The following is a 27827-nucleotide window of genomic DNA, read 5'->3' as shown; positions in this document are numbered from 1 at the left end:
ATACGGCAAAACTTTAATCAAAACCAGTCCATTATTTTTGCCTTGGGCCTTTTTGACTCAAGTAAACCTATCCAAAATAAAAATAAAACAAATTAAACTGAATTCGTGTTTAATTAGACTTTCTGCTCAAAACAATCACCGATTCAGGGAAATGTAATCCGTTCCCTCCATGCGAGCCAATCGGTCGGGTCTTTGAAAGAGCAATTTTGTGAGACTGCGCTGAAACTAATTCTATCAAATTGTGCCAAACTAGTCGCAGTATGGCAAATGCCCGCATCAGCTTTCCAGTTTAATTTTCAGCGGATGGTAAAAGTTACACCCACGCTGCAACTTAAGCCGCAAGTCCATTTTAGTTTCCAACCCTCTCTATTTGGACGCGCGAATAAAAGAAACCGCTCAAAATGTTTGGGTTTTTTTTTACTACGAAGTTAACTGATTTTTTAGATTGAATGTAATTCGAATCAACTTTGGGGGCGAATTTTGTCAAGAAGTGTCTGAAGTTGATATGTTTTTCAACACCATTCTCTTACATCGACCAGCAGCGGCCATTTTACGAGAGTATTGCTGTGTTTTGAGTAGACAAGAAGGGTGGTGTTAGAATTTATCCCAAATCCTGTTGCCAAGCATCGATTTCCTATTTTTCGTATAGACCACGGTATCCATTAAACTTTGTGTAGTGCGCCCAGAGAATCGGAGCGTGTAAATAACGGTAAAGGTTCGGTCGGTCTACAAACATGCACATGATCGTTAAACCATTGCCTATGGCGGAGTCAACTCTCTGTGAGAGGGATCGATTCTTTTGAAGGTGCCGATCTCTGCTACATTTACATTTTGCTCTGCATAACCAACAACACCTTCTTAGCAGAATATGGAGTTACGGATGTGGTACAAGCGAACACAACAAATATTTATCTCTGTCCAAAATTCTTGTGACTGCCGCCCTATAAACGCCCACCGTTAACAGCATGTCCATTCCGTTTCAGACAGTGTTTCTGTTCATCGTCTCACAAGAAGTTCGATTTCAGCATTTTTATATTGCTGCAGTTGCATTCCTTAAAAGCGTTGGATATATCGGTATGAGTAACGACATGAACTCAGCTCCGTCGATTAGAGTGTTTGCTTTTGAACAAGAATTCCATAAGCATAACTGAGTTTGATAACAATTCAGAATTTTCTTGACCGGGTCTTGTATAAATGCACATATTCCCCTAGCCCAGGTTGGGCGACGTCTACATTGCATTGTAGACGTCGTCCAACCTGGGCTAATACCCCCCCCCAATTTTGGAGGTCTATGGATCGAGATCGACGTATTTTTCCGTATTTTACAGGAGCAATATTTCAGATGGTTCGTCGGGTAGCCCTATGGGGCCTGTACACTCCATTATCAAATGTGTTTTATAGTCGGTGGGTGGATTAATGCATAGAGTATCTCTATGATAAAAATTGATAGGCGCTGCAAGGTCTATCGAATTGACGTAATAATCGGACATCGACTTTGGGAGACGTTACTAGGAGACGAATATTGGATTCAAGTCGCAACTCAGTTGAATCGGATGCAGACTGCAGCCAAAAATCGAACTAACAAACAGTCATCAGCGTGTTAAGACTTGAATGAAGGCTACGACGCCTGATACACGAGGTGTACTACTTATGTCAATATTGAAGGGTCGGAGTAATCTTGGTGTATCGAACAATGCTTCCGCCGAATCAATACAATAAATCGATCGCGACGCATTTGGGTATCTGCGACGAAGCTGTTCACTGTGTGATAGGGGATAACTATGTGCAGGTGCGTACAAATAAAGTCACGGGCTGACATTACGGAGTTATAAATCGAGACGACAAATTTAAAAGACATTCACATTAAAGCCCTCCCTCCGTACGTGGCCATGGTTTAACCTTGAAATTAAATGCTTAACCTTTCTGCATCACCCGACAGACACACAATAACGAAACATAAAATCATGTTCTTCGATACGCATAGGGAGTGTTGAGTTTCGTTACCAAAGCAAAACAACAAGTCTTAAGATTGGACCCGAAAAAAAACAAAAAACAAAAAAACAAACAAACAAACAAACAAACAAACAACCCAACACCCCAACAAACAAACAAACAAACACCCCAACAAACAAACAAACAAACAAACAAACAAACAAACAAACAAACAAACAAACACCCCAACAAACAAACAAACAAACAACCCAACAACCCAACAAACAAACAAACAAACAAACAAACAAACAAACAAACAAACAAACAAACAAACAAACAAACAAACAAACAAACAAACAAACAAACAAACACCCCCAACAACCCAACAAACAAACAAACAAACAAAATGCAAAGCCGAAGGGACGTTTTGTTCTTTTAAATTTTAGCACAGATACAAAAAAATTTTAACCTACTGATACTTTTCTGCAGTTAATGATTTATTGTATCGCCAGTATTCCAGGGTTTGGAAATTAGCGTCACGAATCTGTACAGTTGAAGACAAAAATTTGTAGGCCGCAGTTAGTTTAATTTTCGAACTCACGAGGATAAAATTCGCTGAGAGAAAATAACAGCCCACTATAGTGTTTATTTTCCTCATTTAAATTAGAGCACAATAATCGTGTTTCAGTTTAATTAAAATTACGATATTGGAGAATATGATTAGATGAAAAGGAACCAGATTCCTGAAGTCGCGTGAACCGTGCAGCCGGCTTAATTTGCAGCAGGTGTTTTTTTCTGTGATTGATTGCTCTTGACCAGTAACCCCCTTTAGCAACCCAAAATCGTGAATGAGATCTGGGATCAGAGATTAAGGACACTTGAATGTGGTAATTATTCCCCAGTTATGAAGAAAGAAAAAGATTGGGCGGCGCTGGTGACCTGATAAACAAATGTTGAGTAAACGAAGACCGATAAATTATAAAATAATTGTCGGCAACATTATGTGCTATATTGTACAAAAGTGAACTAATTTTAAGTTCGCCCCTTTGTCTCTGAAATCTTGTTTTAGTTGCGTGGTTGAACTTTTGTATATTGAATAATTTTATGAATATTTTTGTTTTTCCGTGGTAAAGTCATGAAGGCCTACAATTGCCAACCAGTTAAACCTTACAGAATTATAACAATTTGTCCCCTCAAAGCCAATTCATTTTTAGTCAGAGTTATGTTGTTTTTTTCTTTTCCCAGGATGATGTTGATGATGAATCTAAGGTTGCATTTCTGCCACCATTGCCTGTGCATACGTGAGTAATTTCCCTTAGTCTTGTCTTTCTTATAAAGCGCCTACGGCTACTGCTGCCAAATCTTTAAAAGCAGTTAGCAAATGCTAAAATCGGTCTGGTTTGCAGAAACATTTCATGATAAAAGGTAATTGTCTCATTTTCAGCAGTGCAACGAAATCATGCTAATTGCTATGAGATCCGGCCGTGTGTTGATAGGGGGATCTGATCTCATTCCACTCAGGTCTATTTTCGGTTCCGAGAGGGCGCTGTTTAACTGGTGCCGTGGTTGATTTGAAGAACTTTAAATTTAAAACCTTAACTTCCCAGTTTGACAGGAACAAAGTTTGAAACGTGCCTGAATCAGAACTTAATTTAGTGTGACTGTTACTGTTAGGAGAAAACATACGTGACAGTTATTTATTTAAAACCCCCATTAGCGATCACTTCGTGGGTTCGGTAACATAGGATTATAATTAATAATGATAAAAAAAAACGCAAACATGCCCTGTTAATGTGAGTGGAGTAATTAAGGGGTCCTGTAATTGTTGGCATCTGAAAAAAGTCAAAGTCACTGTAACATTGGGTCAAAATTTGACATTCCTTTCAGAAAACATCCCTCCTCAAGCATCCTAAGTTTTTTCTTTTCCTTCATACTTGGTAGATTGTACCAGAACCTCTTCCACGACCTCTCCTCAAGTTTCCCCTCAACAGTCCTCAGCAAAAAACTCAGGTCTATCCAGGACAATAATATCTACCACCACACCTACTTGCCCTTCGTTGGTACTGCCTCCCTCCACCCTAAGGCCTACTCAGAGACAGAAGTCCGGGAGAAGCCCTATGTTCTCCCGGCTCTCTGTCCCGGTTGTCGCGGCGACGTAGGGGTCACAGTAGACTTCAGGGGCCTGGCCAGTGTGGACAAGGATGAAGGGATCGGGTCAGAGATCGAAAGCCAAGGGATCCAGGGTCAGGATGATGTGGAAATTGAGCTAGTGAAAGATAGTGCAGTAACTCTGCAAATGCAAAGCATTTGCTTTGGATGTGCATTGAGTAGTACACCACAGTGAGTATTAAAATGTCAGAAGTTTGCATGGGTAAAATTCCTGTTTAACGAAAATTGTCAGAAAAGTTTTAAAGCATAAGTAAATCTAACCTAGAATCTCACCTGTCTCACTTGAGTTTGCATTCTCAGTGTAATGTAACACTTCATTTTTATAATGCACCATCGATGTTTTTGTGAAACCAGTCTTCTTGAAGTGGATCCATTTTTTTAATTGTTATTTTGAACTTCTAATGTAAATCTGCCATGGGGACATTTTCCTCAGGAGTCATATTTTCTATTGGTTTAAAACTCAACGGTAACTTGAAATTTCTAAACTATTTCCCTCCCTGTTGTGAAAAAAAACCTGTAACTGATTTTTTTTCTTTCAGCTATCACCACAGTAAACCAAGGAGGGTAGGTGGTGGCTTTACATTCTTCAGCAAAGAACCTCCAAAATATGTCTTGGTTCCAAAGGAGGATGTAATTACCAAGGAGACGAGGCTACCTGATTCATCTCTATTGTATTCATGTAAGTTTGTTTTGACTTTCATCTCTTGAATATTAAGTTACTCAAATGAGCACATACATATTGACCAATCACAGTGGCAACATTGAAAGACTGGTTATCATGCATGCCCCCAAACCAAATTTTCATACGATGAAAGCAGCGTAATTGAAAGTATGCAGACAATTCGTCATCTTCTTGTAAAGAATCTGGCCAGTCAGCACTCGACAAATTGTGGCATGCATATTCATTTCAAATAACCTTTGAATTGAAAATCCCAACTTGGAATCCAAAAGTGATTCAGCAATTGAGATGAACAAATGAATAATTTGATTTTTATGGCAGAAATTATAGAAGTGTTCAGAGCTAAATAGAAATTAAAGAATTTTTTTATCTGAAAGCTGAAAACTTGACTTTGGACGATGACCTGCGCATGTCAGTGGAGAAACTTCCTGAACCAGAGGGGCCAGTCCATGAGATGACGGTGCCTCGGCAGAAACCCACAAAAGTTCCTCAATGGATCCTGGATATGGTGCATCACCATGGCGACAGGAACCACAAAGTCAAGCATTACCAAGGTACCGGTGGTATTCCTTCAGTTATTGTTACATACGTGCTAGTACAATTCATTGACTGATGCATTTTTGTGTTATTAACATGTAGAACTCATCATTTGAAGATTTCAGGAAAAGGATCCTTTTGAATCTAAAGCTCTTCGCCTGTTTCTTACCTGGGTGACCGATGTTTCTATCAATTATTTGTTGACAGATATATTAAATTTCTTTTTATTTCATTTGTAAACATATTTGGTCTTAGTTTAATTATAAATTGTTTTTCATTGTTTAAATCACAGATCACTGTTATGCCTGTTTACAAGGTAAGCCCCCAACACAATTTACAGGAGGAAATCTTCATTTAACAACAAAAGAGCAGGCCCTGATCCTACTTGATACAGCTATAACTAAAATGAATCCTGTGACTCAACCAATGTGTCGTTGTTGAGTGCAAGGCCTTTAAAGGAATCTTGCAAGAAATCAAAATAGAGACCTTCACCAGTTTCCATTATTATGTCAAGGAATACATCCAAACGGAGAGCTCACTTTACTCTTCCCATCACGTATTAAAGGTGCAGTCCATTATTTATAATTATTCAAAAGAGTAATGGATGAAATTATTGTTGAAAAGCATGCATGGGTTAAAGATGGTTATGAGACTAAACTACCTGTGAAATAATTCTCTCTGGCAAGCTGTAAAAGAAAAACAATGAAAGAAGGCCATTTCCAATGGTACATCTGAAGATGTGTTTTTGCATTTAGGGAAAATTATCCTAGAATATTGTTTTTCTTGGAATATGCATTATTCACTGAGCTGAAACTTCCTTAGGTTTTTAGGCACCTGTGAGATTCTGAGTAAGTTTGTTGTCTCACAGGGACAAAATGCAAAATGACAAACAGTTGCCTTTACATTTAAAACAGATAAACAAATAAAAATGGCCTTACGACTGATTTCACATGATCCGTTTTCCCTACAGTCTTGCGCCAGCTCTTGCCGGATTACAACCCCAAGGATTTTTCTGACTGCTCCTCATCTGGTATCGGTACCTCTGTCATGTCAGAAGGTGAGGTTAAAGGATCCATGCACAAACTACAGAGGGCGCTTTATAACCTAGCAATGAGGGCAAACAAAGAGAAAGTCACTGTTTGTGTATCCTCAGATACAAATACTGGAAGAACAGTAACTTGTTCACTTCCAAAACTCTTTCACAGATTTGGCACAGTGCCCTCTGTTGTCTGCTGCATTTAAAATAATCACTGACTCCCATTCATGAATATGCGTTTTCACTGCACTTATCACATTGAGCATATTTGGGAATGGAAATGTTTGGTTTTGTTGGGCTGCAGCCACAATTATACAAGTGTATTTGTCATAGCCTCATGAATATTCATACTTTCAACCTTGTTGGTAAGCAACCAAGGCTGCTTGAAATCATCTCAAAAGATAAAGTGACCTAAATCCAAAGGGATTACTTACTGTGATTTTCTCACAGAATAAGACTTGGTGGTAATCCTTATTGGAAAATGGTTTTTGCACAAAGGAACAATCCAAGAAGATTTGGAGAACCCATAGAGCAAAGCAAAGAATGAGACATAAAGAATGATGTGCCTTGTAAGCACTGGTAGGGAACAAGATTCACTTAACAACTCCTGGATTTGTGTACAATTAGTGTGCATGGTTTAAGTTATTTGACACAAGCTTGGTTTTCAGATTAATGTTCGTCGTGAACATGATCAAAACGTTATTGGGGGAATTAAATATTGTAGTGCTGAATAAACATGCTATCAGACTATTCTACCAAATTGATAGTTCACAAGTTTGTATGCATACATTGGTTGAAAAAATTTGCATGTAGTTTTTCACTTGCCTGTAAATCTTAGAGAATGCAGAATTGCAGGATTGCTTTAGATGCCACAGTGTTGGAAGCTGTTCTAAAATGTGTAGAAAAGCCACCTCCAAACTTGTTTATCCACATTTTTGTCTTTCAGCAACAAGGCTAGAGGAAGAAGCTCGCATTGAGGAAGAGGCCCGGCTGCGGATGGAGGCTAGAGCTAGGGAGAAGCGACGTCTGGAAGAGGAGAGGTTGAGACGGGAAGAGTACGAGAGAGAGAGACGGAAACATCTTTACAAAGGTGAGTCCACAGGTGACAGATACAAAAATGTCATGACGATCGAATTCAGAATTTGCTACGTTCATCACTTTGTTCTGATGTTGCCATTCTCAGTTTCATGGACCTGCTAATGTCAACACTAAACCTTGCTTGTTGGCTACACACTTTTGCTCAGCAAATTTCAGGCGTCAGCTAAAAGTAAAGAAACATATTTCTCACTGTGCTGTTTTTTGAAAAGGTGATTGTTCTAACCCTATCATACTTCAGGGTAAGGTTTTGTCACTAGATATTTGGAAATTATGATTTCACTCCCGAAGTTTGTTGACTTTATTCAGCTCCAAAAGCCTTTCAACCAAAGAAGTCGGAAGTGAAGGTAACGGAAACCCAGGACCCCTTCAGCAAAGAACGGATGCTGGATGTCCCCAAGAATGAAGGCTTCAAGGTCCAGAAGTCCACCAAGCCCCCAACCAAGACAGTGGAGACCAGACGGGAGGAGAAGATCTGGAAGGAGCCAGAGCGGTTTGAACTGAAAAAGCCCGCCCCGAAGGCTGCCTCGGCTGTACGGAAACCGCCCGAGAGAAAGGAGCGGCTTCGCCCGGAGACACCGCCTCCACCTCCCCCACCTCCTGTCGCTAAGAAACCGACCATTCCCATCCAGCCTAAGAAGAGGGAGGTGGCTGAACCCATCCCATCGCTCAGGGAACCGGCTGAGGCACCGCCTAAGAAGCAACTGGAGAAGGCAAAGTTTGTAAAGCCGCCCATCAAAAAAGTCGAGAAGGAGCTGTTACCAACCCCAGCCCCACCTCCTATGCCAGTGCGGGCTAAGACTCCGCCTCCGAAAAAGTAAGTTTTTACTATGATGTTTAGAGTAAGTTGTCTGCGAAAGAAATTTAGATGCATCGTAGGACATGTTGAAGAGTAATTTCCCATGAAAGGTTTATGTTTTTTTCTAAGTCCAGGAAATCACATCAAATGACGGCATTGACCACTTACATATTTGCGGAGATTTTTCTTAATGTGGGTGCAAATGCAAAGCAAATTTGATGTTACAGAACATTTGTAAACTTCTCCAGAGTTGAGATTGTTTACAGATTCGCAACACAAAGACTTGCCTTGATATTTAGCATCAACCTGTCTTGCTTGTAAATTTAACTGGGGTTATGATATCTCTGACTTTGTTCTTGAGCATGCTGTTAAGATATCTTTGTATCACAGTATTGCTTATGGTAACTTTTAACTGTAATGACTTTCTCCAAACACAAGAAAACCTGTCGCTCGAGCGGTAACGCCACCCCCCAAACCAGTACAAGACCCTCCGAAAGTTATCGAGAGAACCAAACCAGTCCTGAAGGAAAAACCCAAACCGGTCCAGAAGGAAGAAATGCCCCCACCCCCGCCAGTTAAAAAGATTGCAAAAACCGAAAAGGTGGATCGCAAACCGAAGGTCGTACAAAAGGAAGAAAAGAAACAGCCAGAAAAAGTGGTGGTGTAAGTTGGTAGCCTGCAATCTGCAGCATGTCATTATCTTCCATGCTTGGAGCACTGGTGCATGTGTGCCGAGTGACCACAGCAACCGACCATCTGCACCTTGTCCTTTCAAATTCATTCTTGCTTGCAAGTCTCGCCAATTATCATATATGTCCTGGAATGAAAGAGATATACACTTCTGTGTGTTGTTTACTAACATCGTCTTGGCTCTCATAATTCACGCTGTCAGCAGCGGCAGAAAGAGAGCCTTGGCAGATACCTACATGCCATCCTTGCCATTTGCCAAACAACCATGCTAAGAAAGTTTGCACATGTACACACATTCAGATTAAACTTGTTCGTCAGCGTCCCATGACACTGCGGATCATCAGGGAACATAAATGGAGCATCTCCTCCCATTGGACCCTGTTGCTAACACTCTCTTTCTTTACAAACTCAAAGCCTCAAGACTTACAGCTTCAGTGTCAGTGATCAAGGGGCATTTGGTCAACAGGAAGATGGATTGCAAGTCAGACACCTAATTATTACCTGACTGTACAATCTGCCTTGTGCAGATGCACAGGTTCACCACACCATATCTACCCATCTGCAAATTGTAACTGCCTACTAGCTGCACAACATTTGATGATGTGTTAATTAGCACTACTTATATCATCACTTGCAAAATCTCACATCACAGAGGTTGAAAGTACAGCCAGACATTTTCTGATCATTTACAATGTACAGTATTCGTTGCAATGAAAGTGGACACTTGGTTTGCATGTGACAGTTTATTTGACCACAATACATGATAGAATGTCCCTGCACTTTGTGTGTCTAATTTTACCCTTTTACATCATTATTATTTATCACACTTGCATGAAACACAGCTTCCACGCACATTTTACCTCATCAGTGAGTATTTAACACGTGTTAATGATGAATTTGTTCATCTTGTTTTTGAATTTGTGATTTTTTAAAAATTCCACGCACAGTTTGCACTGTATAAATTTCTGTGCCAACTCAAACTTACTGCCCAACTCAAAACTTTAAAACATCAGATTGCTTTCCAGAATTGTTGATGAAGCTGCCGGTAAATGCCCTATGCATCACTTTTTAAGCAGTGCTCATTTCAAAACTTGTTCAAGGTTTATTTTCTGAAGTCATATTTTTTTCTTTTTTTAAACCAGGAAAAAGAAGCCACCACCGAAAGAACCCGCAGTCATACCAAAGAAAGGTAGCTTAAGAATCTGAGATATATGCAAATATGCTTTGCGTACTTTTTGAGAAATTACTGTTGTTGATTTTTTTTTTATTGTGGGGGGGCATCCTTAAAAATATTGTTACTTTTTGGGAGAGAATTCTTTCAAAACAGTTTGCCCTAAGATGGAGATTTGTGCTGCCTGGTATTTTGGTTGAAATTACAAATTTAAGTGTGTTCAGAGGTGGAAGAAAAAGTGACGAGTGGTTATTTAATTGAGCCTTTTGTCGTCACTAGAGTTGTACAAAGACCAGCATATTCATTATTCCTCTTATATTTTTTTCATTATGGGAACAGAAGTAAAGTATGGTTTTTGTTACAAATGCTTTCTGTTGCCATAGTTGAGGATACAAGCGAAGGAGAACAAAGAGCCAACTCAGTATTGTCAATACTCTCACTTGTAAATGAAGACAGAGCAACGATTGGGCACGGTTCGGAAAACTACGGTATACGCAAGAGCATGCTGTGTTTCCATGGGCTCTTTCACTACTTCACTGATTTCTTTCTGCACAGCAGAATTTTGTTTCATTATCACACAGTTTGAGTCAATGGACTGTTATTTTGCAAATATCACAAGTTTGAAATTCATTTGCCTGGATATTGCAAATTTGTTTTGACTCGTGAATAGTGAGAAATTGTTTTTGTGTCTGATGTAATTATAGGGGAGAATATTTCACAATCTTTCTTTTTTCTAGTTTTTGAAAGGCCTTTCTCAGTTTGACTGGCGGAGGGATTGATTATATGCGTAATTTATTTTCTCAAATGCAGCACAGCATGTCTGATATTGCCACTTTTTAACCAACAGAAAGAGAATTGCTTCTTTTCTTGTCACTTCAATCACATTCTCAGTTAAGTCTCTCTTTAGAATACAAACAAAATGCACATCTGCCAGTCATTCCAATTTAATCGCAACTGTCCTGATTTTTAAGCTTTCAGACTGCCAAAAAGGTTCCAATTTCTATAAAATGAAAAAATTAAAAAGTCCCATCAAAGAGGGCGCTATTGCAGAAAGAAGTGGGCACTTTTCGTAAGAAGAGAGCTATTTGCTAAATGGCAGTTTTTACACATACATATGAATGTGTACATGTAAATAGCTTCTTTTGTGTGCCTTCATGCTTCGCTATGGGCTCAAAAATGTTTGTTGCGATTTGTAACTTTTTCAGGGTTGACAGGTTTGCAAATAGCACATTTATCTGCACCATGGGGTTGTTTGGAAGCCTGCTAAGCATGTGCCAAATTTTTGAAACCAAAGTACTCCATGCTTCTCTCTCAACAGAAGTCAAGAAAGAACCTCCCCTTGTAAAACATATGACTCCTCCCCCACCTCCAGCCCCACCTAAAGACTCAACCCCCGAACCTACTCCCCCACCCCCACAAGACCCCACCCCTCCATCTCCAAAGGAGTCCACACCTCCACAGACACCCACGCCTACACCACCCCCTGCAGAGTCAACACCTCCCCCACCAAAAGAGTCCACCCCTCCACCCAGGGAACCCACTCCCCCACCCAAAGAGCCCACCCCCCCTCCACCACCCAGAGAACCCACCCCTGTGGAACTGATCCCACCACTGCCACCGAAAGATCCAACACCACCCCCACCAGAGCCTGAACCAGAACCAGGTGAGTCTACACTCATCAGATCAAAGCAACTGTCCTTCTCAAATTTTGAGCCCATGTTTACTTGAAAACTATTCAGAAATCTTCTTTCATGTAGGTAAGAATTAAATTGCTTAACAACAACTTTCCCTCCTTTGAATGGGAGAAAACCATCTTTCAAGTATATTCTTTCAATTTAACTTAAATCAGTTTTGCAAAACATTCTTGCTAAGGTATTAAATTTGTATTCAGCAACTCAACCAGCAGGCTACCTCCTTAACATTGGTCTTTTATTCCAAGATCATTTTAATATCTTCATTTTCCCACACTCATGCATGATCCTTAAGTCAGCTTATAAGTTTTCACATCGTCAGCTGAGACAATCATTTTCAGTGCTTTAATCTAGACAGTCTTTACTTATCTTCATGCCATCACTTGTACTCCTTACATCATCATCCCCATCCGACTTCTTGATTTTTCTTCCATCATCATCTGTGGTAGTCATCATCAAACGTAAGAAGCCTCCAAGGCCCAGACCACAACGTAAGAAACCCCCAAAACCTGTCAAGAAGGCAAAAAAGAAGGAACCAGGTGAGACGAAACATAGAAATGTCATCATTACACTGTTGTCCTGGCATAATAACATCTTTGTTATTTCACACATGTGGATGAGGGTAGTGGGCGGGGCTTATCAGATCTATCTCCCAGTAATTGCAGAATATTGTTTTCTGATTGGCTAATTGTTTACAAACCACTGAAGCAGGGAACTTCAGAGTCAAAGCAGCCCAAAAGAGTACCAAAGTATAGCATCATTTAGAACTGGGAAGTGCTGTACAAATGGAGTACAGACACGTGTTGGTCCATACACTGGTTCTCGCACTAAGTCCTATTACACACACACAATTATAATGTGACATACTCACCTTGCTACTCTATAGCAGTAATGCATCACCTTGGAATATGCTGAACACTTTCCCTCTTCTACATGCATGAATATGCAAATACATGGAACTTGAATGCGTTAATACACTATATGCTGCTGCTTGCTAGTTTCATAACAGTGCATTAGACAAATATTTGCATCACATCCAGTGATTGAGTCACAATAGTGGTAACAAAGCCTTTTGACAAATTCTGCATTCAAAGATGACTGATGTGTTACTTTCGATCCATGCTGGATATTTCAACTAATTCTTTGAAAGATTTCTCCAGCTTTGCTAATGCAAACGGTTTATTTCACTCGCTAAATCTTTTCTCTTTCTAATGAGAAAATGTCTCAATAGAAATGTTTATCATTAACGCTTCTTTCCTCACATGACAGTACTTGAAACTAATGCTAATTAATCATGCCCACTCTCTCTTTGTGTAATATTCTCTGCTACTTGCTTCACATTGTAACTTTGTTGGTAACCATCAGAGGTACCACTCAAGTCTGAGAGGCCTTACATGGATATTCCCCAAGTGCCGTTCAGACAACCTGGTAGGTTGCATAGCTGTGGTACTAATTTCCTTACAGCAGGTTTTGTATTTCACAGAAATTTGCTGTATTACAAGTCTGCAGTTGAGTGTTTGTGGCATCCAAATGGAATAGTTTATCATTTACAATTGCCATATCAGGCTGTGGTGTGCTGTCCTAAAATATTGCACCAAAATAGAATATTGATCTTGGTGTGGAAATGAGCTGTCTAGTATCACTTGTTTTCTATGTTGCACTGTTTCAACCACCTGCTGTTGCTTGGTGTTATTACACAACTGTTGACTGCTTTCAGTAATGTAGTGAAAACCAGCTTCCCAGGGTGATCTATGAAGCATTCTATTTTCTGAGGGAAAATGCAATGCTCCATGGATCACCAAGAAGGCTAGATTTTTTACATCATGAGAAGAACCTATCATGCTTTCCATTCTCAGCAAAGTTCTAAAAAATTACCTCAAGCACATTTTTGGTGAGTCTGTCTTTCCTTCGTTTTTGGTCTCACACAATTTTTTGTCCAGTGATCAGGAAACTTGGCAGTTTGCTCCTGTTGATTTACTAACTACTTATTTATTCACCAAAAACTTTTTTCAGCTCCAGAACCAAACCTGCCAAAAGAACCAAGTCCGGAACCTGAAGTACTGGAACCTGAACCAGAGATTGAACCGGAACTGGAGCCTGAGCCGGAACCTCCGAAAGTGCCCACCCCAATCCCGTCACCACCACCCCCACCTCCGAAAGGTAAAAACTGAAGATTTGTTACTCTCTGTCAGTCCAGTACAATAAAACACAATGACTTTGTAAACAGAATGAATTCAGTCCTTTCTCAGCACCTGTTGACACATGTGTATCCTATTCTATCTACTGGACAACGTCTTTGTAATTTTTTTTCAAAAGAAGTCACATATTCCAAAATAACCTTCCATTGTCCGTTTGTGTGTTGGAAGCTTGACCATAATTTCGTCTAGATTTTAATGATTTGCAGTATTTTGTTAAATAAATAATCACATGGAAATCAAAGTGTGAAGTTGTCCTGGTCAGGATTTTAACCTAACAACCGAAAAAAATGGTAGTCTGGATTTGGCTCAGAAGTGAAAAGCAGGGTGCCCAAGTTACTTACATACTCTTTGTAAGACAATGTTTGGTGTTCCAAATGGCCCACAAGGTGTTCAAACAGCACCCAGACACCTGCCTGGTTGAAAGCTTGCTTTAATTAAACCGTCTAGCAAAGCATCATCCCAACCTTTTCTTTCTCTACAGAGCCAGAGAAGCCCACGCCGATTGTCAAGCCCTCCAAGAAGACGAGGAATGCCAAGCTTCCCAAACCAGCCCCTGTCAAGAAACCAATGGCTGTTAAAGCCAAGAAGATCCCTGACAAGCCGAAAGTATTGAATTTCTCTTCCGTTCCTCTACCATTGCATTGTGTTAAACTTCTGCTGTACTACCTTTCTAGAGAGGGATTAAGCCCAGCACATAGATACCAGACCATTTCCTGGTGAATGACATTCCTAAGAATTCTACAGCCTATCAGACTGCCTGTCTCCTCTCCCAGGCATTTCTGAAACTGACACCCGTGCTATCTGAGGCCATATTTCCCATCTTTTGGAAGGAGATGTGAAGACTTGTTCATCAGTGTTGGAAAAATTATCAAAAAACTGGGCCCTTGCAGATTTTAAACAAGCCCAAACTGCCAGTCTAAATATGTTTTTACCTGTCCTCAAGATAGATGGATAGGTGGCCGAATAAGCTGCTGCCCGGAATTGGTCGAAACTATCCAAGAATCTGAAACATTTATAGACCAATATTACTAGACCAAGGAACAGAGCCACTAAGCAGGAACTGCTCAGCAAATTTCATGCTCAACAGAAATAAACCAGTCACAAACCACACAGATCGAGTGATGGTGTGGTTGGTAACTGTTAGTTTGCTCAGTAAGTATTTTTGCTGGGAATATTGTTGTGCTTACCAGTGCTATGAATTGGCTCTGGATTCCAAGAAGTTGAGTGAGCCCCAGGATTTTTAACCTCTGCATTTAGTGAACCAATTTTGTATCAAATTGATAAAAATCCTTTAATATTTTGTAATGTTTTTCCCCAGAAACCGAAGCCTTTCGTCATGCCTGTCCAGAAGAAACTTGAGCACGAAGAGCCGCCTCCATTCCCTGCGACCCCTGAACCTAGTGAGCCCATGGAGCTCATTATAGAGGTCCCACCCTCTCCCACCATACCAACCCCAGAATCCCCCAAGGAACCCACGCCATTACCAGAACCCCCACCCCTAACCCCTCCAGAGATCCTGGAACCTATCGTTATGAAACGAAGACGGGTCCAGTACAAGTAAGACATACTTCCTAACTCCTTTGAAAGATGGTTTTAAAACTTGTCTAATGATCCAACATGATTATAATATGTCTAATTTCCTAAGTTTCAAATATCACACACTCAAAGTTGTTCTGATTAAAAAATGGAAAGAACACAGAAGATGTTTCTTGTTCTGAGTCAGGGGCTATTTCTTAATGCCAAATGATTTAAACAGCTATTGGCTACTTTTTTGTCAGTTTAGAACCGCCCAGTTAAAAGTGCTCTTCCGAGTGCTACATTTCCCGACATATTTTTGTATTGAGAAGTTTTCTCTACACGTGCACAGGCCCAAGAAGAGGAGATGGCGTAAGATAGAAGCCACCCCCTCAGATGGAGGCAGTCCAGAACCAGTCCTTGTCGATGCCCTGGACTACCTGGCAAAATACTGCATCGTCCAGTGAGTTTGACTGTTGGAAGTCAAACACAGTCCAAAAGAAAATCTTTCTGTTGACACCTTGACATTTCCCTGACTGAAATTTTAAAGTTCTAATTACATTTTTAAAACCTCAGCCATGTCTCTGACTTTAGCTTGGCATGCCAGCATTGATTCCTAGGCAAATGTTTAGCACAGAAATATCAAACCATGTGAAACAAAGCCAGAGGTGGTAGCCTTTCTATTTGGTTGGAACAGTGAAGGCCAAAAAATGGTTTCTTGTGCCAAATACACAACTAAAGACATGTTTGAGTCTTGGGAAAGGGAACACGTAATATCTGATCTTGAGCCCATTTCCCACTTTTAGATTTTCATGGACTTTTTCTGCCATGACCTTTGGCAAGGTTTTCTCCAAATTGTAATTTCTAGCCATGTTTTAAGATTGGAGATATCAAAGTGAATGTTGCTTTTAAATTCAGAATTATTCCTTTCCCTTCATGTGATTTACAGCAAACAGCGCATTCCACACTACCAGCACATCTTCACTCGAGCTCTCCGTCAAAAGGGCATCCAGGTGGAGGAGACAGTGCCCCCTAGTGTCCCCACTGTGGCCAGGCTCACTGCCCACAACAACAATCCCACAATACTGAACTCGCGCGAGGGTGTTAAATTGGACCATGACAATGCCTCAGTCACCACAGAAACATCAGGATACGCCAGCGTAGTCAACGACGATCCAGTCAGCAGTGGAGACGATTTCCAGAGTGTGTTTGGCACATCAAAGACGATCAATGAGGAAGACTATGTCAGCCCAATAAACCTCACAACCTCTTTGAAGGAGGGTAGTAGTGGGGATGAGGTTGAAAGCAGAGGGAATGAAAACCAAAAACCAACAGGTTTCTTTGGAACAACTATGGTAAGGGACAAATGAACGTACATAAATCATACCTCGTGATTGATATTCTCTTCACAACATTCCGCAATATGCATTTTTTAGTGTACAGACCAGGCCTTGTGGTTTTGAAAATATCAAACTAAAACTTCCCAGCGAAGGCATCTTAGCTTCATGTTTGTAGGTGTATCCTTGTTGGGAAGACTTGCAATATACAACCTTCATAATTTGATTGAGTGCCTCTAATAAACTGGGATTAGCTGGATGAACTATTTGTTAATAGCACCCCGAGCTTGTTTACCATACAGGGTTTAAAATCAACGTACCTCAGTCCTGTAGTGGATATGGATTGAGACTAATTATTCGAAGGATATTTTGGGTCAAATTACTCTGTTTGCCTGCCCTCCCCTCCAGTTTGCTACAGAGGACTACATTGACAAGCTCTCATTCCAGCTAGAAAACCTCTACAAAAAGTTGAACACCCTGCAGCTGAGGGTTTTAGAGCTTTCAAACGAGAAACGCCGGATTGTGGCCAATTTTACTCGCAAGGAGTTCCCTGAAGTCTTGAGGCCAGGTTTTGATCCCAACGTCGTAGAGAAGAAAAGCCCCAAAGGCAAGAAACAGAAAGGTAAAGGAAATATTAGTCCGTGAATTTTTGTGCAGAGAACAAACCTTACAAAGACATAAAATATCAATTCTTTCAATATCCTAAGATTTTTCTAAAGAAGAATGTTAAGTTGATAGAGTTAGCCAATGTTGAGACAAAATAAGACCTTCATAAGATTGCACAAGGCTTTTACAATTGTCTCTGAGCAGGAAACAAGAGAGGGCATCGTTTGACATAGCAGTGATGGCCCATTGGTTGGAACTGCTTGCGCACACGGGGTTGTGTGTGTTTGTTTACAGGACACATTGAGCACTAGTGCTGTAGTTAGAGTCCTTCAGAGGTCCCTTCCACAGGTCCTTCCACAGGTCCTTCCACAGGTCCTTCCACAGGTCCTTCCACAGGTCCTTCCACAGGTCCCTTCCACAGGTCCTTCCACAGGTCCTTCCACAGGTCCTTCCACAGGTCCTTCCACAGGTCCTTCCACAGGTCCTTCCACAGGTCCTTCCACAGGTCCTTCCACAGGTCCTTCCACAGGTCCTTCCACAGGTCCTTCCACAGGTCCTTCCACAGGTCCTTCCACAGGTCCTTCCACAGGTCCTTCCACAGGTCCTTCCACAGGTCCTTCCACAAAGCCTAGTGACAAGTAACAGGGTGAACAAGGACAAAGGAATGCTTTTTTCACAGTTAGTTTGAATTCACTGTAACTTGGCACAAGGCTGCATGACCTGTGCTGGATTTGTGATGGACTTATTACAGGGACTTGCGGGGACTTGTGATGGACTCGACTACAGCACTGCAGATCGAGCATGCATGACAAAGTTCTGTTACGCTGTACGGGCTTTTTGTTTGTTCTCTTGGTGCATGCATAAACCCAGTTGATGAACTTCCCACCAGCCGCTGTCTTCCTTGCCATTAAGATTGAACCCCAACTCGGGCCAGATTAAAGGCCAATTCATATCAGGTGCAGAAGCGAACACAAATGCAAATTTGCGACGTTGGATCATATACTGGTGCTACAAATTTGAAAAAGTTTCAACTTAAGTAAGGTTTTGCCGCAAGTGTTTCGTGATGTCCAATTAATTTCGCTTTCATATTCGCCTCAAGTATGAATTGGTCTTAAGACAACCCAGACCTTCAATCTGAAGACCAGCATGACTACTTTCAGAAGCGAACAAATGCAGATGACAAGTGGAAAAGTGTCCTTTATTTAGCAGACGACTTTACGTTTTGTGTTGCGTGCGCACGTATTTCTCCTGCTAAGCATAACAGCTGTCAAAAGTCGATGGTGAAATGCGCTTACACTTAAGCGAATTTTCATGCTACCGTAAGCACAAAAAGTCGCTCAAGCGTAAACAGTTTTATGAAATTGGCCCCAGTCACAAGCTATATTTAAAATAAACTGCAACTAAAATACTCCTTTATCATTGTTACTTTTAAATTGTCACTTAAACTGGTCATGTGACTGGTCTTTTGCCTGGTCTTCTGATGGTCGTGACTACAACACTGGAGTTGAAAAGTAGTCACACTGGAAGGTTGGGTTATGGAATATTGGAACATTTCGTCTTATGTTGAATCATGCTGTTCCTCTCCAGGTGAAGTGCAGTTTATCTCAGTGGTGGAGGAGCTGGGCTATCTGAATCCAGACGAGGGCAGCAGAGAGGAAGTCCATCCAGAGAATGATGACTGGGTTCTGAGTAGGCTCACCAACCGCCACTGGCAAATGGTAGCCAAAAATTTGGAAGAAATTATTTTCGCATCAATTCTTTGAATCTGTAATTCAAAATATTTTGAATTACATGAGTGTGGAAAGAATTTACGTCTAAATACCCTCTCTTATAGAGTCCTGAAGTGTGAAGTCATATTAAACCAGGAAGTACGGTGCAGATGAATGGAGTATGCGTGCGTGTTGGTCCATGCGCTGGTTCTCGCGCAAAAATCTTTTATGTACATAATTGTGCTCATGACATAGTCACTTCGGTACTCTATAAAAGAAATAAAAGTCTCTATTAGAGAGAATTAAAGTCTTTATGTCATAAAAGAGGAAACCAACTCAAATCCCTCTCCTGAAAAATGCCTAAACAACAGTATAACAGAACTCAGGAACTGACAACTAAACTTTTCAGGATTCAAAAATCCCATCTCCCATTATATTTAAGGTTTGAAAAGCGATGTTTTGAAATTAACAGAAAAAAATTGAAATTTCTTGATTTTCTATGGTGAATATGAATGTACTTCTCTTTCAGCTTGAGTCGGATCCCTCAGTGAGGAGGCTAGACCTTGAAAGAGAAAGAGCACAGGAGAAATACGACTTTGCTCAGGAGAGAATCGCTGCCTTGCTTGGTAAGACATGGTCTCAGACTATGCAGTCTGAGATTTTCTCAGTGACCTTTCCTCTCTGTGTTTGTACATGTTAAAAGTTTGCCATCATTCTCTTCTCCTAGGATTTTACTAGTCAGGGGGGCACAAAGGGGACACCAGCATCTTATGGGGGCACCAGCTTTCAGTGGTGTGGTTTTTTGGGGCAAGTTTTTGTTAGCCTTGTTCAACATCCATTCATCCGTTTTTTTTCTGTGGGGGGCACCTTGTCTTCTGAGTCTTTGGCTTGGAATCAACTAAGAACATGTTCCCACCTGGATGGCATGCTAATTCATCACAGGTTGTACCTCAGCGAACGCCAGCACCTATTTATCCTCCTGAGTGGAGAGAGGCAAGTTAGGGTAAAGCAGCTTGTTTACAAGGACACAACCAGTGAAAAGCAACTGGATTCATGATGTAGGTGCCAAAATTTCAATCCCAAGTCACACAAATTCTCCACAGACATGCTTCATCCTCATTTTCAAAGATTGGAAATGTTTTATTCCTCTCACAGATGAGAAAACAAGAGCATCACTTCAGGAGAATGTCTTAAAGAGGCAAGACCTGCTTAGCCGAGCTGCCACTAATGATGACTTCCGACGGAAGCAAAGCGTATTGTATCAGCAAATGAATCCAGTACAGGTAGGAAAACCAGCCAAGGTTTCATTAAGGTGGACAACACAGGAAGGTTTTTTTTATGCTGGAGAACTTTTGCATTCTTTTGAAGGCTTTTGAGTACTTGTAAAGGCTTTTGAGTACCTGTAAAAGGTTGTGAGTACTTGTGAAGGCTTGTGAGTACTTGTGAAGGCTTGTGAGTAGTTGCAAAGGCTTGTGAGTACTTGTAAAGGCCTGTGAGTACTGGTGAATTCTTGTGAGTACTTGTAAAGGTTTATGTGTATTTGTAAAGGCTTGTGAGTACTTGTAAAGGCTTGTGAGTACTTGTTAAGGGTTTCAGTGTTTGTGGAATGTTTTAGTACATGTAAAGGATCATGTGTGAAATACCAGAAAGTCGTTTTTATGGAGGCAGAATGACCCTATCGCCATTTATTTATCAACAAATGATGACTATAATCGTGTGCTGTGTTTTCACATATATTATTTTGTAATTTGCTGAGTTGATAACCCCTTCCTGTCTGTTCAATTGAAACGGAAGCTTTCGATGCTATGTTGGGAGGTTGATATTTGTTGGTCTGACATGAATGTTTTTTTAGAATTTTGAAGTTGACGTGAAGGATCTGGAGTCCACTCTAAAACAAGTCAACAGTTATCTGATCACGGAGAAAGAATGCCAGTACATTTACCACGTAGGTTATTTAATGTTTAAACTAAAAGTACTTATTTTATTTCGCACAGACATGTTTTAATAGACGTGATTCGGCCACAGTTTGGATTTATGTCTGGGTTCAAATTTTTTTCAGGAAATGCATGGACTGCATTTGAAAAAAATTAGGTTGAAATTTGAAATATGAGCAATTTTACACATTCCAGTTGTCTGTCTAATTTCAAGTTTCACTTTTTAAATTTTCCAATTAAAATTTTCAAATTTCAAATTGCCAATTGCAAATTTCTGATATGCAATGAATTTTTTTTATTCTATTCAGTATCTGTCCTGTTTGTCATAGACTAATTACAAATGCTTTGGAGGCATTTAGGCCGAGACTTTGAAATATCCTTTGAATATCTTTTCTTAGTAAATTTGACACACGCACACACACAAGATTAATGGCAATACAAGTAGCTGGAAGAACAAATGTAACCCAAGACAGAATTCTGCCTTGCCCGATATAAATGATAACCTGGAAATCCTTCTGGTAATTTCAACAGGTGTTAGACTTGCCTCAGAGACACCGGATAGACTTCAAGCTGTTTTCTGTGGTGGCTGCATTGTCTGAAAAAGTCTCCAGACTAGAGTAAGAATCCTGTGAACTACTTTTTCACCTCATTGCTCATGAATGCTTATGAAAAACTCCATTACAAAAGTGCAGCTATGATAATTATAAAGGTACTCATTCTGTTTTAGTGATGAAATTTGTTTCAAGGGTTTGGTTGAATATTCTTCTTTTCTTTCGTTTGCAGACCATTCATACGGAAGTTAATCAATAAGATGAACTTTGAGGCCTTGGAAGTGAAAATGCAGCAAGCCAAGGTGCATGATCCCATAAATATTCACAGTGAAGCCTCATGAGGAAATGAACACAGGACAGTGCGATCAAGATTGGCAGAATTTTTTGTGTTACTTAGAAACCGGATGTTCATGTAACATGCATGGTAGCTCTGGAACTCAGAAGCCAGGTGATATTTAAACGTGGTATTAAGAAAAGCTCACCTGTAGGGGGTTGGATTGATACTCTTGGAAACTCCATTCCCCATTTTAGGCAGGGTTCAGTTTAAACGTAAGGTTGACAGCCTGAAGCCACTCCACTAACAGCAAAATATTGTGATGGGATTTTTTGCCAAATAAGCTTTCATCCTTCTAAATTCATTCAAACCTCAGTCAACATGATTCTGTCAATTTAAAGCTTGCTCATTAATTCATTGCATGTTTGATCCTTTCTCGTAACTGTTTTATTGTGGTTGCAGGAACTATTTTTCCTCTTAGCGGATGAAGATGATGAGGCAGATGGAGGTGAAGTGCCCATCCAGAATCTTGTTGTGGAGTTGGAAGCTGGTGGACTCAAACCAGAGCATGTCAAACTGGTAAGTAAAACATTTCCCGAGTGCAAGCTTATCAAAAAGTTGACTCTTTGACCTTATTTCTCGACCACTTTGAATTGCTTTCTATTATGTCCGTGTTTGTATTTTTTGTTTTATTTGTCACAGGTTGTAGAGAAATTCAACCGCGAGGGCAAAGGAACTGTGGACTTTCTTGATTTTCTGACGTACATCCCCCTGTTCATTGACATCCATGAAAACATTATATCCGACCCGCTTAATTTGTCAAGAGTAAGGTGACCTCAACCATTCAGCCAATTATATGAGCCATAATGGGCAGCTTGAGAGACTAGGCCAATTGGATGTGGAGTTAATTAGATGTTTAAAATCTATGCAGTTTTGCTCGGCCTCTCTAATTGGCCAGTAGTTAGGTGCTACCAAGGAAACAGCCAATCAGAGACTTCTGATTCAGGTACATGCAGAAGCTGGATAACCTTCATAGAAAAATACAGTACCAGTATTTTTATGGTAAAGAAACGGGTAGAACTACACAGAGAAAGATACTGGACCAAACTATACTTTTTCTTAAATATTTACCGTAGTTTTGGTCAAATACCGTTAGAAGTCGAGCAATAGTAGGAATTATGACTAGAAGATACATAAGCAAAACATTTATCAAGGCGTATGTTTTGATTTGGATCATGAACCTGCATTAACTTTCCCTGTTTTCTATCTGGATTCTGGCAGCAAAATAATGATTTTTATTTGGTCATAGTCTAGCTACAGGGTACATACCAAAAAGTTTCAAAGAAGAATTTTGTAGGTCAGTAGTAAACTCGTCGTCATCTAAACGGAAGAGAGGTCTAGTTGTAAAAAGAGAAACTGAATAATGAAAAAGATGCTCTGTGCAAACACCGCTGTGCTGAATATCAAAATGAATTATGACAAGACTTCCTTGAGTCATATTTTGTAGGGATTCTAAGCGTGAAAATGCAAAAAAATGGAAAAAATTTGATTGAAAATGAGATACCAGTGATAACAACATATGCAGTTGCCTGTTTAACTTCATAACTGGTTCTCATTTGTAGCTTTCGTTTCTTTATTTTTTTAATTTTAGAAAAGTGTTGCAATTTAGATAATTTTGATAATACAAAATGATGATGATTCAATCAATTATTTATGAGTATATTTTGACAACAGTTTATTTATGAATAACGGCTATTTAATGAACTAGTGATTTCAAATAAAAGCTGTGAATCAATTGAAGATTGGGCATCGGACATGCTTCACTTCTGTTGGATTTGGGGGAAATTCCTTTAAAAGAAAACTTTAATTCTTGACGGGATATCCACCTTGCATTTATAAGAAAAAAATGATGGGAATGTGTTTTAGGGACCGAAAGGCATATCTTGTAGAGTCATTCCAATTTAATTTTTCACAAATTCGGTAAAAATTGCCAGGGGTTAATCGTGCTTCATGAATCAACTCCAATAATGCTATCATGGAAGAGCTGCCAGCTAGTATCATACTTGTGACGTTTGGACTTGAAGCTATGCATTGTGGAAGTACTAAATTAGGATAGTCTTGCGGTTGCACCACGTACAAGGAATGGTTCGCCATCGGTTCTTGTCAGAACCACACACTCATTATTGAGATTCTTCCTTGTACATGGTACAAAAGCCTAACCTAATTTGTGACGTTTGGTACAAGTGTAAGTATTATTTTTAATGCATGTGCAGTTTAACGCATAGAGGAAGGAAGGCGTCTTTTACAAACCGGGTTCCATGACTGACAGAGGATAATTTTCTTGTCTAAAATCTTGTTAACAGTCACAAATTGCCATTCAAGGGAAAAGATTTGACGCCGCAATTTACCGGCCGCTACACTTCAGTAGAGAGCAGAGGGAATAACTTCCCAGAAAGTTTGACATTTGGGCCAATGCAAGCAATTTTAATTTTCTGTTTTTTCTTGTTGAAATTTCAAAAAAGCAAAGGGTTAACTTAAGATTTTAAATCTCTGATTTTTTTCGAGAATGCTAACCTTACCGCAAAACACTAAAAAGGAATGAAATTCCATCTCACAGTCACGGTAAAATTATTAGTACAAAATTAAAGAGAAATGAAGTGCAACAGTGAGAACAAATTAAGTACAACTTTGCAATTTTACCATCGATCAAATTTACAGAATGCAAAAGCAATTTGGCGCTGTCCACATAAATTGTAATTTAGCAAGTCCATTGTTTCCTTATTTAACGTATTGTACATGGAGAATAGTTGGCCATCGGTGCGACAACACACACAAAAAATGTATTTTATGAATTTTTCTCACTAAAACAAAATCTTCTTGTTTTTGTCTTCTTCCTCCACTCTCTTTTGCACGTGACCATAAATATCACCGGTTACTTGTAACGTGTACTTCATGTCCATGAGGCCTGGGTACGGTTTTCCGGCGGCTGCTCCATGTCGCTGGATGCTGGGAAACTCGCTGTCCTTCATGCGGTGTGACGCCGTGATGAACAGCAGTCGGTCGAAGAACTCAACCTCCTCTCCCTGGTATTTGAACATCCCCTCCGTGAGTTCCCGGATGCCCGTCTGCACCTGGTAGTTGCTAATAATCTCCATCTGCGGCGGGAACTTCTCCTGGAGCATAGCCAGCCACTTGACCTTTGACATGACGATTGGCAGGGTCTCGATCTCCCACTTGGCGTCTACCTTGATCTCTTGCAGGCTCCGAATGATCTTGATGTAGGGCTCGTCTAAGTCATTCTCGATGAACCGCCGGGAGGCCTCGCTGAAGACGGGCAGGGTGCTCATGGGTCCCGGCCGGTGGATGATCAGGACCTTCCCATTTGGGCTCAGGGTTCTCATGATATGCGAGAAGGTCTCGGCCAGGCTGGTTAGGTGTTGCACGGAATCCTTTAAGATGATCTTATCGAATGGCTGCTCCTTGTGATCACTCACCAGGTCTTCCGACAGCTGACGGAAGTACTCCTCTGCGCCCACATGACAAATCTTGAAAGGCAGCATTCGCTGGTTCGGGGTCTCCTCGTAGTGGATCAAGCCAGGGAAGATGTTGACCATGGGCTGAAGGAGGCAGAACCTGTCCCGGATTTTCTCGGCAAGGCTACCTTTGCTAGCACCTACGTAGGCCAGCCGGTCGTGGGTGTCCAATTCCAGGTGCTTGTGGATGAGTTTGTAGAGGTTCTCCTCGTAGACGTCGCCGAAGCTGTAAATGTCCCCTTCCGCGGAGTCTCCACTCTTCTCCGGTCGAGGGGAGCTGAGCTGGAGTCGATCTTGCCACTGCTCGCTGATCACAGCAAACGGCTGGGGTTGCTTCGGCAGGACCAGTGGTGCCGACAGCATGCTGTCCTCGGCCGCCATTTTCTCTCAGACCGTGAAATTCAACAAACTAATGCAAATGCAACCGAACCAAAATAACCCCCAACTGCTTTATATGTTAGTACCAGTATCACTGCTCATTAACGAAAACTTGACCATTAGAATGTAGTGATTTTGAATTACTTCAGATGAAACATTTTGTGAAACTGACAACAGTTTGTTCACCGATGATTACTATAGTGTCACCTAGACACTACAGTATAAGCAGTGTAATACAATTTAAAGGATAGAACTCTCTTCAGTTGCAATGTCCGCTCCAGAGATTCGTATAAATCCTACTTGCGATCTCTTGCGATAAAGAACAGAAAACAAAGTCCAAACCTAATCTTATGGAGAACCATTAATCACTTGTAAATGAGACTCATGGGATCACCAGTGCTGATTTTCAGTTAAATTTTCCTTGATGTTGGAGACCACGATCTTTGCACAGACTCAAGTGGAATGCTGGATACTATAAACAGAACCAGTGGCTCTATAATAGAACTCACTAATGAATGGTTGATGACAACGGTGGTGATGGATGTGCTTTCGGTGCTGCTCCTACCGACGCGACGACAGTCAGACTATTCACATGCAGCGAGAGCAATGTCTAGCGGAAGCTCCACGTCTGCGTCCCAGTGCCAACGAGCTGCAAACACCTCCACCGTAGCACAATGTTAATTTCCTCCACATCGTCATTGCATGTTGTGAATCGCCAGCATGATAGTTGCAGACACAATGGGACACATGAATTATTCCATGTACTTAATTCATTACAGCATTCGCATGACCATATCATCATCAATCGATGTATACTAGCCAAATCTTCGATGTACATGCACATGTGTATCAGAGTCTGCAAGCAAATGATGAGTTTTTTTTTTAATTTAATGTTTTTCACGAATCTTTCTCGCACCAAACCTGACCACGCACGGGAGTTGAGGTTTCCACGAGAAAAGTTCACTGAGTCTCGCTCACGTAACATATACTGTAATTTTAACATCATCCATCTCGTTTGAACAGTGAGCGCTCAAGTCACACCTGTTGCCACCCCGTTTCAACAGAGTTGATCACTTCTTAATCCTGGACGTGTTCATCAATCTCAAGTCGATTTTGTCCCTGTAAATTTCCGGATATACCCCTCCCTTCTCAATCTGCACTGCAGGCAATAAAAGTGTTTCTTTGAAGCCAATCTGCTGTCGAGTATATGAACTTTATCACTTGTCGAATCAACGGGTCTTAACTGATACACCATTTCGTCTGCGCTACCGTCCAATTTCATCAAAGGCAGAGTTGCGCCCAACCACCTGTTGAACTCATCAACCTGCGTTCATCCAACTCTCCAAAATTTCCCTGGCAGATCGATTTACCGGCGCCCAACAGAGCTCAACAATAGACCGGTCCTGCCTGTGAAAATAACTACAAAGTCCCACACTCAATGGGGTTGGTGATTTTTGTTTGCACTGGTATTTGTTCGGTGTTATTGTTGGCGCATAACAATAAAGTCGCGACGCCGTTGCTATGGTGCGCAGTTCAATGGGGTCGTCGATCTGTTGACGTTGTCAATATGCTAGGACCAGTAGAGGGCGCTCTTTCTGTATCGCTGCAAGATGTACTATTTACTATGGTGTACTATTTACGACACACATTTTTGCTTCTAAGTAACGCAACTACACGATGCGACGGCAAGATGTTACACGACACGATGTGTCCTTTGTGTACAAATGTACCGACAAAAACGCGACGGTCCGACGCGACGGCACGACGCAAGGGAGTCGTCGCGTCGTGTTGTTGCGTTGCCTTGGAAGAGGTTAGAGAGAGGCAGAAATGCGTGTCGGACATAGCGCACCACACAACTGCACAGATTCAGGGGTATTAATTAAGAATTATGAGTGGCCCCAACCAGTCTTCAGAAACAAACACCAATCACTGGCCAGTGCATTAGTCAATTTATAATAGCAAGATCTCCGAATTGACATAAATTATCAACTGT

General features: G+C 40.8%; 2 protein-coding genes across 6 annotated transcripts in view; one reads left to right on the top strand and one right to left on the bottom strand.

The window, feature by feature from the left end:
• The window catches only part of LOC110987989 (uncharacterized), a 29189-nt gene extending 5466 nt beyond the window's left edge, over positions 1–23723 (top strand). Inside the window, exons 2-28 of one of the 5 annotated variants that reach the window (XM_022251212.2) lie at positions 3178–3233; positions 3874–4272; positions 4641–4780; positions 5158–5334; positions 5610–5633; positions 6288–6374; positions 7300–7443; positions 7758–8265; positions 8686–8910; positions 10080–10126; positions 11427–11771; positions 12249–12338; positions 13165–13227; positions 13813–13959; positions 14479–14603; positions 15316–15554; positions 15865–15975; positions 16462–16867; positions 17258–17471; positions 19043–19173; positions 19694–19790; positions 20320–20447; positions 21017–21109; positions 21630–21715; positions 21882–21951; positions 22386–22502; positions 22626–23723. In XM_022251212.2, coding sequence (XP_022106904.2) covers positions 3178–3233; positions 3874–4272; positions 4641–4780; positions 5158–5334; positions 5610–5633; positions 6288–6374; positions 7300–7443; positions 7758–8265; positions 8686–8910; positions 10080–10126; positions 11427–11771; positions 12249–12338; positions 13165–13227; positions 13813–13959; positions 14479–14603; positions 15316–15554; positions 15865–15975; positions 16462–16867; positions 17258–17471; positions 19043–19173; positions 19694–19790; positions 20320–20447; positions 21017–21109; positions 21630–21715; positions 21882–21951; positions 22386–22502; positions 22626–22757 — 4401 coding nt within the window. In that variant the 3' untranslated portion in view covers positions 22758–23723. The remainder of the gene's footprint in view (positions 1–3177; positions 3234–3873; positions 4273–4640; positions 4781–5157; positions 5335–5609; positions 5634–6287; positions 6375–7299; positions 7444–7757; positions 8266–8685; positions 8911–10079; positions 10127–11426; positions 11772–12248; positions 12339–13164; positions 13228–13812; positions 13960–14478; positions 14604–15315; positions 15555–15864; positions 15976–16461; positions 16868–17257; positions 17472–19042; positions 19174–19693; positions 19791–20319; positions 20448–21016; positions 21110–21629; positions 21716–21881; positions 21952–22385; positions 22503–22625) is intronic. The other 4 variants (XM_087132138.1, XM_087132125.1, XM_087132120.1 and 1 more) reach the window with 4 other exon arrangements.
• A 663-nt stretch (positions 23724–24386) lies between these two features.
• LOC110987990 (uncharacterized) lies at positions 24387–27370 on the bottom strand. The gene is made up of 2 exons (XM_022251213.2): positions 26344–27370; positions 24387–25865 (listed from the first exon to the last, which is right to left on the bottom strand). The coding sequence occupies exon 2, from the start codon at positions 25835–25837 to the stop codon at positions 24785–24787; it is 1053 nt and encodes a 350-aa protein (XP_022106905.2). The 5' UTR covers positions 25838–25865; positions 26344–27370; the 3' UTR covers positions 24387–24784.
• Positions 27371–27827: the final 457 nt, after the last annotated feature.

Source organism: Acanthaster planci, linkage group LG02 (genome assembly GCF_054643075.1).
Source record: "Acanthaster planci isolate LZ-2023a linkage group LG02, COTS_SCS, whole genome shotgun sequence".
Classification (NCBI taxonomy): domain Eukaryota; kingdom Metazoa; phylum Echinodermata; class Asteroidea; order Valvatida; family Acanthasteridae; genus Acanthaster; species Acanthaster planci.
The sequence above is the reverse complement of the archived record's forward strand: the minus strand, read 5'-3'. Positions and strand labels throughout refer to the sequence as shown.

Coding starts and splice junctions, on each gene's coding strand:
- LOC110987990 (XM_022251213.2), bottom strand. CDS start 25,837: ATGGCGGCCGAGGACAGCATGCTGTCGGCACCACTGGTCCTGCCGAAG.